The sequence below is a fragment of the Calypte anna genome, chromosome 1 (assembly GCF_003957555.1).
Source record: "Calypte anna isolate BGI_N300 chromosome 1, bCalAnn1_v1.p, whole genome shotgun sequence".
Classification (NCBI taxonomy): domain Eukaryota; kingdom Metazoa; phylum Chordata; class Aves; order Apodiformes; family Trochilidae; genus Calypte; species Calypte anna.
Genome location: NC_044244.1, coordinates 85604343 through 85621438, shown reverse-complemented (window position 1 = coordinate 85621438; position 17096 = coordinate 85604343). Strand labels below are relative to the sequence as shown.

The following is a 17096-nucleotide window of genomic DNA, read 5'->3' as shown; positions in this document are numbered from 1 at the left end:
CATTTCTGGGCCCCTTGCTATAGGGAAGATATTGAGCTGCTGGAGTAAGATCAGAGGAGGGCAATGAAGGATCTAGAGAACAAGTCCTTTGAGGAGAGGTTGAGGGAATTAGGAATGTTTAGTTTGGAGAAGAGGAGGCTGAAGGGAGACCTTATCACTCTCTACAACTACAATAAAGGAGGCTGTAGGGAGGTGGGTGTTGGCCTCTTCTTTCAAGTAGATTGTTGCAGGACTAGAAGAAATGGCCTCAAGTTGCACCAAGGGGGCAGTTGGGGCAGCAAAAAGAAGGTACCATTCTGTTGGTAAAGCTCTCAGTGGGACAATGAGTTCAGGAGACCAAAGGGCAGGAGGTTGTTGAAAGCTCAGTAACCAAGCAAACACCACTGCTTGGGGCTCCTGGGGAGATACCACACATGCAAAGGATCCTTTAGGGCAAAGGATCCTTAAGTTCTTAAGTTCCTGCATTGATGCCAACCAACTGCTGGTGGTCCATGTCCCTTCACTTAGTCTTAAGGGGGAAGGGAGAAGGGCACTCGCCCCAGAAAGCCTAAGTGTTCTTGAACCTGCATTTCTATATTGGTCCCAAGACTGCTAAGAACAGTGTCTCACCACCCAGTCCTAAATGTGATGATGCTCCTGGTGATGCACCTTTGTGCTTCTCTGAGGATTTACAGAATAGCTGTGTTACCTCTGTGTCTGCTACATGCAAGTCCCACATCCTCCAGTATGGTTTCTTTGTCTCCAGGATTGGTACAAAGGAACTTTAGCCTAGATTTTAGGAAGAATTTCTTTAGTGAGAGAGTAGTCAGCTGCTGGAACAGGCAGCCCAGGTAGGTGGTGGAGTCACCATCCTGGGAGGTATTCAAGAACCATGTCGATGAGGCACTTCAGGACATGCTCTACTGGGCATGGTGACTTTTTATTTTTCTGGATTGATGGTTGAGGTGGTCTTTGAGGTCTTTCCCAATTGTGACAGTTCTGTGATTCTTTGAAAATGGTTTCTTGAACCATGGTTACCTTGACTTCAAGGAAAGAGTTTTATTGGAATAGGGTTTTTTTCTTGCCTAGTTCTAGGTTTTAGCTTCTAATGTCACTTTTGCACAAATGTCTATACAGCATGAAGAGATTTGTTTTCGCTAGCCTTCATACCTAGTAAAAGGAGCAGACATGAAAGCCACCACAATTCTCAGTATTAAAGATCTTCTAGAGTGGTTGAGACTTACATTTCATTGTAGCATAATTCCTAGGTATGGAAGATAGTCTTTCTTGTTGTATTATTTTATTTTATTTCTGACTACAAGGCCTCAGTTTTTCTATGTCCTTAACAAGTGCCGAAAAATTGTTTGCATGAGTTCAACAGTGCTAAATGTGCATGTGATACAGATTAGGTAATGCAGTCTCCATAGTTAGAAGTTTTAAAGACTTGGCCATACACAGCTGACCTCATCTGGTGTTCATAGTAGTGCTGGTCTGCAGGTTGAAGTAGATGATTACCAGAAGTCTGTTCCAACTTGCAGTTATGTGACTCTGTAGTCATGGTCCTTGTAAATAAAGCACTGGGAACACACTTTCAGGAGACAAGGTCCTCTTCTGAAGAAGTTTATGAGGCCTTGTTCTTTCATACAGTCACAGGGAACTCTAGTTAAACTCTCCTTGGTTGTGGAGAGTATAAGTTGGCTAAGGGTCTCTGTAGTGGGACTTGTTCTTTCTGAAGGTGGGAGAGAATTGTCACAGAACTTCATGTACACAACAGACTGAAAATTACACTTTTACATACTACTTTTCTCTGCAGGCCTGGACAAGATTGAATTCCTGCAGAGCCATGAGAATCAAGAGATTTATCAGAAGGCTTTTGATCTGATCGAGCACTACTTTGGAACAGAGGATGAAGACAGCAGCATTGCTCCACAGGTGGATCTCAACCAGCAACAGTACATCTTCCAGCAGTGTGAGGCTCCCATGGAAGGCTTCCAGCTCTGAGGTGCCCCTGTGCTGTGTGCTCCTCTACCTAGCCAATCCTGTTGTTGAGCCACAAGCCACCCGTGGAGTGATTCTTTCAATGTTTTCCATAACCCTGTTTGCGCTCATTCGCTTGCCTTGTGCACATGCTCTTACATACATCTGGAAAACTTTTGGCTCTCCATGGCAGGATGCCCCCTCCTTGACAAGGGATTGCCAGAATCACCCTTCTCTAGATTCTGAACCTCTCCACTGTCATCTTTGTGGAGTTGAGGCACCTTTGTATACTTTGAGATAGTCCCTGCTCCTATTACAAGAAAGTAATTCCTCTTCCACTAGTCCCCACACTCCTGGCATCCAAGATTAGGCTGCCTTTGTCATGTGTTTGCTGCAGTGTGTGCCTGCAGCCCAGGAAGACATTCAGACTTTCTGAGAACGTAGCTGAAATCCTTCCCCATATTCTTCCCTGGGTGCCTCTCTGGATGGCTGTGAGATGCATTAAATATTCACATGCAATGTTATTAACTTTGCTGTAGGTGCCAGCTGGGATTATTGGCGTATAGAACGTGTTACAAATAATGGAGTAAGTTCTCTATCCCCTGCAACAACAGGCTGCAATGGACATGTTTTCTGGTTCTTAAGAATACTGAACACGTGTGGCCCCAACTTTTCTCAACACTGAGCTCCCAAGCTGGATTGCAGACCAATGTGCAGATTTGTATATCTTCTCAGTCTGTCCATCCACAAAAAAAAGAACCTGTGAATAGGTCACTCTTACCACCTTCCCAGAAATGACTTTCCTAACCAGCTTCTGAAATGGAGAAACTACTCTCACTTCTGCTTGCCAGCACAATATGATCCAGACAGGCCTTCCTTAAAAATGAAGCCCTCCCTGACTTCGTGCTCCGGAGTCTTGTCCTTGGTATTATAGTTACGGCTGAAAAAATCCTGTCTGCCTCTTTACATTTTTACACAGAGTGACTCGAACAGATTTATCTTCTGAAAAATTACCTTCTGAATACAGAAATTCTCATTTGTAAAACTTAGCACAAGGAGTGTTAGATCTCCTTTTTCATTTCCGTAAGACAAGACTTTTCTCTCCAGCTCACCTGGCAAAATAGTCCTCCTGGTCAAGCCCCGTATTTAACAACTAAAACAACACTACATTCAAAGGATAGGAATTTTACACCTGGATCTGCCTGGCTCTTTCATTTCGTTTATTCCTTTTGCTGTTTACGGGACTCCAGGTGAATTAGCATGGAAGGCATAGTTCCTACAGGTGACATCTGTAAGGCATTGCTGACTGCATGACAGCTGTCATCTGCAGCTGTAGACTGCCCTTCTGCTAGCAGCATGTTCTAGGCTCCACAGCCTGCTTGGATCACAGACCTCTGATGCAAAGGCCAGCCACTCCTCACTCAGTTCAGCTGACATTGACACCAAACTCTTCACCTAACTGAGGAGATGCCACATGATTGAAAGTTCCGTTGGTTCTGTTTCTATAAATGCAATGGATTCTCCAGGCCGTCCATTCCCCCCTGCATTGGGCTATGTTCTTTCAGGCCATTTGGGACACTTGGAACACACATTTGTCCGATGTAAACATTTCAAGATTCCCACTGACAGCGGCATCATCATGTACATGTGGTGAATGTTAGTGGCAGAACTGTCTGCAAGATCCTCCTTATGACTCCTCTCAGTGACAAGCCACTGCAAAAGCAAAACCAGCCCATTGGATACAAAGTAATAAAAATATATTGACCAGCTCAACTGCTGAACCAAGCTAGGCAAAGGCCTGAACATCAGCTCTGTGTGACCATTATTTAAATACAGTCTTTAGTTCTGTCTGTGCTTCAGGATGGAGACTCTGACCTGTGTGGCCGGTGCAGAAGCCACCTGCTGCCTCCCCAGCTAAGCCAGTTGGCCTCCACCTTCCCTCTCCCAGTTATTTTCTCTAGTGCTGCTTTGTGCTGAAGGAACATTTAGTTTACTGCACTTGATCTGTAAATGAACTTCAATTCTTTGTAATTTCAGGGGGTTAAATTTGGTGGTTAATTTAAAAAAAAAAAAAAAAAAAAAAAAGGAAAAAAAAAGAAAAAGAAAAAACCCCTCAATGTTGCCTTTACATCACATACAAATAACTGTGTTTCTCTTTTCTTGAAGGGTGATAGAAGCACTGATTAGTAGCAAAATCTTGTTTTAGCTTTTGGATTTTTTTGTGCTGGATTTTTTTACGTGTAAATTTCCGATAACATGTCATTTCTATAAGATTTGTTTAAAATCATGTACCTCTTACTGGATGGTATAAAAATGCTACATATTTTGTAAACAAATCTGAGCAAAGTGTGTGTGCATATATTCTGTATATTCATATATGTATATTCTGTGTATATATACACTAGTGTGTATATATACATATATACACACACACGCGTATATATATACACACATGCATATGTGTGTGTATGTATATACATATCTATATATCTATATATCTATATATATAAGTGTTTTCTCTTCCAAGCTAGTGAAAACAATGTGGTGCATTGGCGTTTTCCACCCCTACCCCCCAAGAAAATAATGACAGTTGCCTCTAAATGAGTAAATTAAAAGAGAGTCCATTTAAGCTGAATGGTGTGCCTTCCTGTGTAAGGAGCCTGGCCAGTGTCTGTTACTTTTGCAGTGGATATGTGAATTCAGAGCAGATAAGTATAAATCTTTAAATTTGGTATGTTTGTTTGAAGTGACAGGCCTGGTTGACACAGGTAATATTGTTGTCATATATATTTAGACTGTGTAAGGCATTTGACTGGTACTGCGTAACATTTTGGCTGAAAGCTAAAACAATACAAAAATCAACATGGCACACATTAAATGGATGAAAATGTGGCTAACTCATAGGTCTCAATTTAATTTTAGATGGTGCTTAGTTAAGTGTATTTCCATTGGGATCTTCCAGCAGCCAGTTCTTGACCTTTCTTAGCCTTATTAATGGCTTGAAAAGAAGCAAAATCTGTTTCTAACAAAAGCTGAAAATTTGAAGTACAGAAGGGAGATCAGACTTGTGAATTATGGAAGGAACAACTTACTGATAGAGACTGATCAGAATTACTTGGTAAACTAAGGGCAAGTCAACAATTTGCAGTTTCATAGAGCCAAACATGCAGCGTAATGTTACACACCTAATAAATAACATTCAGGCCACAGGTGAAGGACTCCTTTTTTGGAGGAAAAGTGCTTCTGAAAGAGTATAAGGATCATTAAATATTATTGTTCAAACACTTGCTTCCTAACACAATTTTGTGTGGCTAGCGTAATGCTTATAGATAGAGAAAGAAATAATGGGGAAATTTATCTTTATATTCAGTATGGGTGAAACTTTTATTACAGGAAAACTCAGTGCTGCTATCTGCAACAAAAATGGATGCTAAAAAAACTGGGAACAGCAAGGGCTGTTAAAAGGTTGAAAGCTGTACTCAGATGAGAAAACAGGCACTTTTTATGCTCGCCAGTAAGGAAGTGTTAGACATGAGTAGCAAAGGTTTTATCTACTGCTAGAAACATTGAAACTACTGTTCTCTGCTTTCCTGAAGGATGTGCTTCTGCTCAGAGATGACTATCTCAAGCTTCCACTTTTGTGAAGGTCTCACTGTGTTTGAATGATCTGTTTCCTGTGTAAGTCAGGGGCAGCATGGCTTCATGTAGCTTTTGGGGTTCTTGGGTTTTTCTCTTAACTCTGCCAGGCAGTCTGTAGTGGCAGAAAAGCAATCTCACTTACACTGAAGGTGGAAGTTAATGCATTTATTTCTGTCTGCTTATGGAATCCAATCTAAGGATTTCCTTCCAAAAGCCCCACAAGTTGGTGAAAAGACTGAGGACAACCAGAGTTGCTCTTGCAGCATCAGATAAGCTGTATGTTAAAAGGAAGGAAGATGCAGGACTACCTCGAATTGTTACCCAGCCAACCTGTCCACACACCTGTAATGCCATTCAAGTGTTGTGTATTGATTTGTTGTGCAGCAAGCAGGAGGTACCATTCTGTTGGTAAAGCTCTCAGTGGGACAATGAGGCAGGATTTGGGAGACCAAAGGGCAGGAGGTTGTTGAAAGCTCAGTAACTAAGCCAAGACCACTGCTTGGGGCTCCTAGGAAGACACCACACATGCAAAGGATCCTTTGGGGCAAATGCTGCCAGTCCTTAAGTTCCTGCATTGCTGCCAACCAACTGCTGGTGGTCCATGTCCCTTCACTTAGTCTTAAGGGGGAAGGGAGAAGGGCACTCGCCCCAGAAAGCCTAAGTGTTCTTGAACCTGCATTTCTATATTGGTCCCAAGACTGCTAAGAACAGTGTCTCACCACCCAGTCCTAAATGTGATGATGCTCCTGGTGATGCACCTTTGTGCTTCTCTGAGGATTTACAGAATAGCTGTGTTACCTCTGTGTCTGCTACATGCAAGTCCCACATCCTCCAGTATGGTTTCTTTGCTTCTAAGATTGGTACAACACTTCATTAGTACTTTCCCTTGACAATTTTAGCTAGTAGATATGAAGGTTGGTCTTAAGATGCCTGAGTCTTTGCAGGAGAATAAACAGGACCTTGTTGTGTTAGTGCTGTGTCTTTGTCCAGTGCTCCTGTATGCTGGTGGTGGTGATTTTGTGAGATGGATTGTTTTATTGGGAAGTATCTGTTGCCCCTGGGAGAGGTACAGCAATATGGCAGTCAGTAATTTGACTTTTGAATAAACATGATTGGTGTTGCAGACCAAGCCAAAGAGGAAAAAGAAAATTAAATACTATATAAGGAATCAGTATATGCCCCATTGGGCACTGTTAAAAGGCTACAGGCAAAAGCTGTGTGCTGATCATGTGGCCCAAGGTGTTACTGAGTTCTGTAGTCAGCTTGACTGGCTCCTCAGGCCAGAAATACGTGCTGTTCCTGAAACTGTTGTCCATGTTTAGAGGTGCTTTCTCAAATGCTGTCACACTAGGAAAGAGGTGGTTTCTGTTGCCCCTCTGAGAAAGATGTCATTTTTCTAGGACCCACTACTTGGGAGTTGGGAGTGAGCTGGAGACAGCATGAAGTCCTATGGCTCAGGCTTTTATTGGCAAGTTCCTTTTCAGGGTAACCTGAAATAGTGTCAGAAGTGTTATGTTCTCCTTTTTCCTCTTATTTAATTACATATATGAACACAGTCATTCATGCAATCTGAGATTATTTTTTTGTTCCCACCTGCGTGCCTACTGGTGTGGTGAAAAATCACAGAGCTGTCATGGAAGATCCATTCTGATACCTGCAGTTGAATTAAGCATGATTTGCATTCTGTCCTACAGGAGTGGACAAATCTGTGGAAGCCTCCTCTGCTTCAGTCATGGCACACTTGTGATAATTGCCTTACAGAGAATCTGGTGACAGGTCATAGCATCACCTAAAGGTAGTAATTTCTACAGTGGAATGACTGCACATCTTTTTCGATTGGTTACATCTCATCAATATGAGTGGTAACCAGAAATACAATACATGGAAGAATGGACTGCAGGAGCTATATTCTATCTGTAAAGGACAAAGCACCAGAAATGACATCACTGGAATCCTTATTGTGTCTCTTTTCTAGGTATAAAGACAGGATTTATCCTGCATTTTTTAGGGCTCTTGATTTTTTCCAGCAATAGCAGTAACTTTCAGTTGTAGAAGAAAAACAATCAGGAAGAAGTTAAAAAAAAATTTAAAAATCTGTCTGCTACTATCAGGAAGTTCACAAACTGAATCTATTGCAGGCATATGCCTCTTCTATTTGTGGTGTCCCAGGTGTCCAATTAGCAGGCATTCCTGGGAGATACAACAGTTTCAAACAATCCAGACAATCCCAATCTACATTTCCTTCCAAATGACCTGAAAGGAGGAAGAAAAATCCCAGTGTTCAGTTGCTGCAGACTGTTAGCATGAACTGTATGTGACTCTTCTGGGATGAACGCCAGAAATAGGACTGTTGGGAGTTGCTCTTTGCAGGCACTACTGGGTCTGCTGCTACTAAAACGTGAGGCAGATGATCTTGAAGTGAGCTAGTATCATGAAAGCACAGATGACAATTCAAAGGGGGGAAAAAAAAGCAAATAAATCCAAATAAGGTTTGGAAAAAGCAGCTCAGCAGCAGGGAGCAGAAATGCCTGACTGATTTTCTTAGACTCATGTCTCTGCATAGTAAATCTGATAGCAAAAGTTGAAGCTGTTGATCAGTATTCCTCAAAGTACTCAATCCATATTCCCCTGGCTTGGACATAGAATTGTCTTGCTGCCAGCTCTGGTGTAAAAACCTTTAGGTTGTAACCTGCAACACACTGGAATGCCATTGACTGTCCCTACCCCTTTCTGTTCTTATCAAATGAAGGCAGTTCTTCACAAAAAGCAATCTTTCACTTACTTTAACAAGTGTAGTCAATATATTGGACCTCAGGCAGGTAAGCAGACTTCCTGATAACTTAAACCCTTATGATGATGATAACACAGGTCATTCAATTATTCCTGACTCAAAGGCTCTCCTAATAATTGTTCTCTTTTACAGAAGGATGAACACATGGAACATTTTAGGCAGCCTGTAACAATATTTCAACATTCTTCCTGAAGGGACCTGTAATAGTCAAGTGATAGTGGATGACTGCCCAGCAAAGGTATTTTGTGTGAACAAGTGGAAAACTAATGGGCTGTCCTTTTTTTGTCCCCATGACTTTTTCATGAGTGGTAAGAGTAAGCATAAGATGTTGTAGAGGAAATTCGTACCACAAATGCAGGTACAGCTCCTGCAGACTTGCAGAAGATGCTTAGTCTTTTAAGGAAGATGCACAGCACATGTAGGAAACAGCTGTTGTGTCTGTCCAGTTTGCTCACTTAACCCTGTTTCACTAACTGAAAAAAAACCCCAAACAACAGCTTGGAAGGAGAGGTTATTAGGAAAAGAAAATAGGTATTTCTGGTTTTAATGATTACAGGATAATGTATTAATTCTTGAAGGTACAGAACTAGCATACAAGAAAGATGTGACTATATCCTCTTCCCAGTGCTGAAAAGGACATCAGGTTTTCTTCTCCAGTCCATGGTCTCTTCGTTTCCTCTTCTATGGTTTAGCAGATGCACTCTGAGAAGCTTCTTCTTTCCACTGAGCTTTCTTCTCCAAGTTAATACTTGTCAGAGTTTCATGCCTCTTTACAGCCTACAGCATAATGACAAAGCAAGAGCAGAAAGAATCACCTGAAGGACCACAGAGATGAAACCTCAATCAATAGTTTACAAAATTTTTGGTCTGTCCTTACCAAGGCACAGTTCTGTCAGCTTTAATGCCAGGAAAAGAGAGCACTCAAACATCCAGAGACTATTTTGACATAAACTCATTACTTCTCTGGAAACAAATTAAACCCTTTTGTTAAGACAGTATATTTTCTGTGTTTCTAGTCAGTAGTTAATACAGATCTCTGGTCTTCAGAAATCAGAGGTACTGGAAATAAATCACAAGCTAAATATAACAAATTCCAGCTGCTGTGAAAAGGGTCTCAAAGCAGCTGCTCTCCTCTCTTGCCAGTGTTTGCATTCATACTACTCCACTTTAAGAGGAAAATGTTTTGGGAGTTGTCAGTGTTTGATCTCTTCTGCTAAAGCCAGGGAAGAACATTTGTTGCATGCTTTTTCTTTTTTTTTTTTGATAGGCCAAATTCTGACAGAAGCATCACTACACTTCAGTAGTTCACAAGTGCTGGGGTTGAGATTGTTACTAGTCTTAAGGTTTCTTTAGAACACAGTCAATAGAAACAAGATCTGAACATTTTAATCAGAACTGCTTTAGAGAAAGGGGCAGCATACAAATAAGGTTCTGCCCATGTAGATGCTTTAACCTCAGGTTTTTCTTCTTCCAGTGATCCTTAAAAGAATTCAGTGGACTCTTTCTGTTACCACCATGCTTTTCATACATCGTACCCTAATAAGCTGCACAGGCTATTTACATTCCTTGACTTTGAGACTAATGCTGCTGAGAGGCTGTAGCTTTGCTTCATTACACAAAAAGCACTCCTTTCTTCTTTACAGAAATACCTCAAAATTAATAGTTCAGCAGCTGTGTTAAACAAAATTAAAGCATGGCTCACCTTTGCTGCATGTTGAATCTTAAGCTTTACACTTACTGTCTTCATATGATGCAAATTAAATCACTGGATAATTCTGTGACATGCTGAACTTTCATATCTCGCCAAATTCTATGCAAGTGAGGGAAGCTCAGCATCTACAGGACTTGGGAGTTTTTCTATGAAATGATTTTTTGATTAAAAAAACTAATGATTTGAGAGAAGTGCTTCCATCCACACTAAAGGAAGACTATTTTCTAATGCAATTAAAGGGCACAGAATTATTACTGACCATCTCACAGCTGGAAAAGACTTGAAAATTCTCAAGTCTCTTTGTGAAAAAACACTCATTTGCTACTTCCCTTTTATTGATTCTACAAGTGTTGCAGAGTGTAGAGGCTTCTGTAGTAGGTTCCCCCCCACTGGCCCAAGGAGCTTACCAGACCCTCACAACAGAAGGTGCATTTTCAAACTCTCATAGCCTGTCAGCAAAATTAAGGTGTTCAAAGAGTGCAAGCTACAGTTAAGCATTACACTGAGAAAAAAACTTACTTCCTTTTAAAGGAAGTATATGCAGTCTAACAGTGACATTACCCTTTTCTGGCTTTGGAATTAATCAGTGTCACTTCTGAGGAACGAGGAGGACTTATTTTTTTGCTCAGATAAAGTAAAAAAAAAACAAACCAAACCAATAAAACAGTACTAACCATCCATAGGAGGAACTGAGGAGTTCGTTTGAAGACTGATTTGCACTCATTCACCAAAAATCTGTGCTTACCTGTTTCCCTCTAATCACCATGGTTATGCATCCCAGTATTGTCAAGGCCATCATTACATAGCTGAACTTCACACGCAGTGTGGTCTTTGCTGCTCGGACTGTCTCAATCCTCAAGAAATAACAATTAAAGAATAATTATCAGAGGCATGAATAAATCATTTGGCTGATTGTTTGATTTCTCCTGGCACGTTATCTATGTAATTTTGTATGATGCTAACAATACTTGGCTCTTTGCCCCAAAAAAGGTTTTACAAGAATGGGAAGGCTGATCCTTCCTTGGGAGGTACTTTGTCACAAAGATCTTCTTCTCAAAGTTGGAAACAACCCCAAAATTTTTAACTCTGCTTGCTGAATTTTTAAGAAACAATATGGCCTTTTCAGACCACTTGACTGCAACACAAAGGAGGAAGGCTACATAATTTAAAATGTTTATGTTCATTATGGGAAAGACAGTAAAAAAAAGAGGGATGTTTTTAGTAATACAATGATATTCTTAATGTTAGCTCCCTCTGTGCTCACTACCACCTTCCAGTATCTGCAACACCAGGGAGCACTTCATCAGAATGTAAAACATGCATTTCCCCTCAATAGCAGAAGTGTGATAAAAACCTTGTAAGAAGAAATAGTGTTTAACAGCTGGAGTTTCTTGGGCAGAGGGAAGGATCATTACAGCTTAGCAATTCTTTCTAATGGAACTTCAAACCAGTTTCATTTATGATGCACTCTCTTTTCTTGCAAGAAGGCTTCCTCTGCTACAGGATTTGATAGTGCTATGTATCCCATGCTGGCTGCCTTCTAGCTGTACACGTGAAATCATTTATTTTAAAGTTGGGTTAAATTCAGAAGATCATTCTACCAAAATTACATCTTAGTTACCGTACATTTAAAGTTCGCATTAGAGATGCCAGTGAAGCATAATGCTTTTTTGATGTGCTTTCCACAATAACCAAGGACCTAGAGATTGAACTCCCCTAGCAGAATTTAGAGCAGTTGACTCCCTTCTCAAGGAGCTGTAATAGTCTCACTTACTAAGTTTAGCATACTATAGAACTACAGATGACTCAAAAAGCATCAGTGTCATGAAATAAGAAATGCATCCAACTAGGCAATTATAAAACTAACATGGATAAGTAGATTTAATGGAACTGGGAAATTATCACTGCACACTATGATGAGTAAATGTGGCATCTTTTACCACATTTTGACCCTTGGAGGGAAAGAGGTAACAAAGGATTTGATAGTTCAACATGGTAAATTACATAGGATATGGGAACTGAAGAGATGGTCTTGTTTTTGTAGAGGAGGGCAAGAGTGATTTGATCATTGTTTCAGAGTATTAATCCAAGTACAAGATTTCTGATCATAGGGAACATATATCTACCATGAAACTAATAGCAAGATATAATTTTCAGGTTATTTGTTGTTCTCATAATCTGTGATGAACAACTTGGGCACAGGCTGCAATTAAGTTGACATGCACAGAAGTAGGATTTAAAAACTGTTATTTTTGAAGTACCTTGGATGTGTTAGAATATACAAGAGGAAAAAGTATTTGAGCATGATTTACATTTTAAATCAATGCAGTGGCTAAGTTTAACATTTGTTTAATAAATGAGTTACTTCTGATCACCATATCCTGTGAGATTACTGAGTTCTATCACAAGCCCTTACAGCGCACTCTCAATTCAGCTCAGAAGAGCAAAACAAGCTCTTGTGCTTATATAGTTCTCAGTCGTCTTCTCAGCTTTGGTTGAGCTCTTTGCCTAATGAAAACCAAGAATTCCCTATGCACTTGCAAAAATGGTCAGCTTTTATCAGAAGTTGTTTTCTCCTTTCAATAAATCTTTGAAATTACTTCAGTCGCTCTGCTAACTCTGTTTTCTTAAAAAAACTCACAACAAGACTTCAGTACACGAGTATATTTTAACTGACAAATAAGTTTTAGTAATTCACACCTTTATTGATTTCAAATGTATTTCAAGAAAAAAATGTCCAAGACATAACTGAAGAATTAATTTTTAACAGTATTTATCCATTATGATATATTTAGAAAAAACCGAAGTGGGTGGATTTCAACTCCCATGCTGTGCATCCAAACAGAGTATCTTTAGAGGTCAGCTACATAGTTTGCTTACCCAAGTACTATAAGTTTTACTGTATCTCTTTAAGTAAATACACATCTATAAAAGCATGTTTTAAAAGATTTCTCCCGTACTACCACCAGGAATGTTTTTTAAACTAGTAATTGCAAGTTGTTATTAAGTTCGATTTTCATTTTAGATGGGCAAACTAGAATATGCAGTTTCATTTTCTACTTTTCACACAGGACAATGCACTGACATTTGGACTCTCCAAGCAACAGGAAAATTTTGACTATATACATAAGTTGTTAGGGAGCCTTCCCACTTCCAAGACTGGAGGAAATTGGCCCAGGCCCTCCAGACATTTATTAATAAGTATTTTAAATTAATTTCAGTTATTTTATAGCTATATATTTATCACATAGTAGGAGACAGACACATGAAGAAAAACACTAGAAAAAGCTCACAGTAACATTTGCAAAAAGCTTTTTAATTGGGAGACGAGTAAAACTTAACTGCTTAATGATGTTTTTCTAAAGAAACAACTGGAAGATGCTGGTTGTCCCTTCGAAAAAAATCCAAAATGGACATAGTAGCAATACAGAATTGGTCATCTACAAGATGAGATATCAAACACAGCAGAATTTTCAGCTGTGCAAAGTCATTCAATTTAAAAAAAGTTACTCCAGAATTATATTCAGGTAACTTGTTCCTCTGTAGGCAATGTCTCTTTTACAGCTTCAAAACTGACACTTACGAGACAGTCTCTGGTATATCCTCTGGCTTTTTGTAATGGCCTGCCCACAATAAAAATCTTCTCTCCCACTCTGTAGGCTTGTATCCAGGCACCCTCAAAACAGGACCACCTAAAAAAAACCAACCAAACACAGAAACAAAACTCAGAAACCACCAAGAAGAACAGTTGGGAGGAGATTTATTGCAATTAAACCAGTTAGGGTGAGCAATACAGAACCTTGGGTATGATTATTAGGGTTAGGTAGGCAAAAAAAAAGTTTATCACAGATTAACCTGTAAACATGGGTTTAAACTGAGGCTGTGTAAAGAAATCTTGCACAAGATCTTTCTGTTTGCAGCTCTTAAGTTTGCAGAACACTATCTAAGCTTCCTAAAATGCTCTCACATTAGCTTTTCTATTAGATTTGAATTAGGAAAAAAAAAATCTAATGCAACTGCTACAAAAAGCCAATAATGCTACACATTGTATCACAGAATGTTAAATTTTCCAAGCACTGGAAGATTTTATCTTATCTCGAGGTATAAAAAACCCAGATGACCACAAGGATTAGACTCCTAATTTTCAGCTGAGTCTTTCAAACTCCATATAAAAAAAATATTCAGAATGTAATGGAAAGGTTCCCATACACTCTGACATTAGGAAGAAATTCTTCTGTATATATAAACAGGAAGCAATTCCAGTTTATTGTGCAGAAGACAGGTACTAACTTAAGCATTATTGCTGAGGAGTAAGCCCTGGGGGTTTTACATAGTTTTTTGCAAAATGTTCAGTAACAGAAAGGGAAACAGCATTATTAGCAGTGATGAGGAACACAGACCAACACAAAGGCATTATGCCATTGTATAAAACCCTGACTCCAGCATTTGAAAAGGTTGGGAAATACTGGTCCCTCATTTCAGAAACAGTTGAAATGGAACCAGTACAGAGGAAATCTGTAAGGACAACCACAGGTATGGAATGGCCACCATGCAAGAAACACCATCATAGGTTGAGACCTTTGGCCTGGAAAAGTAGTAATTGGAAGTCCCTTCAGCACAACACAATTGTAAGTGATGTTGGGAGTGTGGGTTACAATGAACAGGGCCCCCTTTGAAAGGGGTACTAAATAAAGGAACATTAGATTGAAAATATCATGCACCAAAGTTTCAAATACAAGACTGTACTTGTTTTCTCACAGCAGGGTTCAGCTGAGGAATTCCTTTCCAGAGGATGTGGACGATAAAAACCACATCCAGCTTCAAGAGACTGGGCAGACTTCTTAAGAAAAGTCCAGTAAGGACCATTAAACACAAAGATAGCACCTCTGGGATAGCAGTCTAGGTGAGAGACATTACCTTTGCCCTGTTTCTGTACTCTTGGTTAGATCCTTGTTATTAGTAACCATTTCTATTAGTCCTTGCAAAAATGTAAAGAACCTCCTTAATTGAACACAGCTGGAGACGTAAGACTTGCTAAGGAGACCTTTGATCTTGCCCAGTATTGCTGCACTATGTTTTTAACACAGAAGCATGCAAAATGCTTCACATCTGTGCACCCTATCCAGCATCAGTAGGCCATGAAGGGAACCTGTTGTACAGGAAGTCTCATTAGAGTACCATAACTGTCCTATATATAGGACATATATATATATAGGGCAAAACCCATTTTGTGGTTTGAGCATTACCTAACCAACTCCACCCTTACACATGAATCAAGCTAATGACTCAGACTGATTCTCTCCTGCAGGGCATGTTCGGTTTTGTGAACAGCTAGAGCTGGTTGTACTATGGAAAACTGCCTAAGAATTTTACCTTGTATGATCTTAGGATCAATGTTCCTAAAAACTGATAGTTTACATTGGGGCTCAACTGTTCTAGACCACAGCTAAAGACTTCTCAATGTATGTCTGTGTGTCAGGTAAGACACTAGTGATACAAAATTTAAAAAATTTGAAGGCTACAAATGAAAATGGTGTAACTGTTGCAAGAAGAAATTATGACCCCTGACTTCGCTAACTTACAGCTAAATTTAATGCTTAGTTTTTCCAGCCTTAAGATCAGAATCCCCCCTCACAAACCTAGGGATCAGAGCAGTTCTGTCAGCCACAGTCCTGTTCAGATGATTGCAGCCTGGTTATCCAAGTATTTTGTGACATGAAACATAGCATGATCATTACCAAAAACTCTTACTTTTTGGCCGAAGTTTAGTTTCCTCATGGGGTTTAATGCAAAGCCATCGTCTGCTTGTCATCAGATCCACTCCTGTAGTCATCCTCAGAACTGAGGGAATATTTCTTCCTAACAGGTTAACAGCCCTATCTGAAAAAGAAAGCAGAGGAAACAAGAGAGGCAAATCTAATTCAGTGAGAATACCTGCTTCTGAATAGAAGTGTGTGTTGTTTTATATTGAAACAGAAGAGACAAAGAAAGTAAAATATGTACAAATCTAATACTGTGCAAGACACACCACATTTAGTTGTAACAGAGCCTACCAAAGAAATTAAAGCTTTTCTGTAAATTATTGCTTGGGAGCTTGCCAATTAACCTTATTTAGAAAACTAGGAATACAAGATTACAGCCTACAAGCAGTTTCTAAAAGACAATGCACATCACAATTTCAATTAAGTTTCGGATATACTTTGGAGAGTGCTATTGCAAGGACCACATGCCCGCATTCTACCAATCCTGTAGCATCCCAGAAGCAAGTCACAGAGCTGAAAAAAAGCCAAAAAACAAACATCTTGCCATACTGAGATTTGTTGAGTATCAGAAAAGGGCAGAGCACTTGTATGTGAAAACATACTCTCAAGAAAGAGTTTCTAACTTATTAATTAGTACAATGGAAAAAATCTGAGGGATAAAAAAACCAACCAACAAACAACTTCGGAAGGCAAACAGGCACTTTTAAAAACACAAATTGACTTCTCAGTTATCGGGCCTTCCTCGAGGAACAGTTGCCCTTTGCTTTCTACGCTCTAGCTCGCTGAAAGTCCCCAGCGAAAACAAACCCTTCCCGAGGCCTTCGGAGAACTCGGCAAAGGCACAAATCAGGCTTCCAAGCCCGCTCGGGTGCCGCCAGACTCGGATCGTTAGCGCCCGCCGGGCAGGGCCGGTAACGCCTCCCTGCAGCCCCCGCACCGCGGCTCTGAGCCGCCCGCTCCGCACGGGGCCCGGCGGCACCTCCGCGCAGGCTCGGGGCTGACAGCGCCGCTTCTCCCCATGCCTTACGGGGGAAAGACCGAAGGGGCCGGCAGCCTCGGCGGAGGTCGGTCAGCCGCTGCCCCGGGGCAGTCACTCACCGACGCGGCCCCACATGGCGTGGCCTCCCGCCTCGGCGGCGCTACCTCGGCCCTTCCCGGCGCCCCTCAATGTCACCGCTGCGCCGGCGCCCCGCCCCGGACCCGGGATTGGAGAGGCGCGGCGGAACACGCGGCCCCG

The 17096-nt window shown here is 40.7% G+C and overlaps 2 protein-coding genes across 2 annotated transcripts in view; one reads left to right on the top strand and one right to left on the bottom strand.

The window, feature by feature from the left end:
- KPNA1 (karyopherin subunit alpha 1) overlaps window positions 1-5367 on the top strand; it is a 52347-nt gene extending 46980 nt beyond the window's left edge. The window contains exon 14 of the mRNA XM_030459896.1: window positions 1793-5367. Coding sequence (XP_030315756.1) covers window positions 1793-1980 — 188 coding nt within the window. The 3' untranslated portion in view covers window positions 1981-5367. The remainder of the gene's footprint in view (window positions 1-1792) is intronic.
- Window positions 5368-8900: 3533 nt separating this feature from the next.
- Window positions 8901-17061, bottom strand: FAM162A (family with sequence similarity 162 member A). Its single transcript, XM_030459916.1, has 5 exons — window positions 16958-17061; window positions 15849-15977; window positions 13681-13789; window positions 10843-10951; window positions 8901-9163 (listed from the first exon to the last, which is right to left on the bottom strand). Exons 1-5 carry the CDS (start codon window positions 16971-16973, stop codon window positions 9068-9070), a joined length of 459 nt encoding a protein of 152 aa, XP_030315776.1. The 5' UTR covers window positions 16974-17061; the 3' UTR covers window positions 8901-9067.
- Between the last annotated feature and the right edge of the window lie 35 nt (window positions 17062-17096).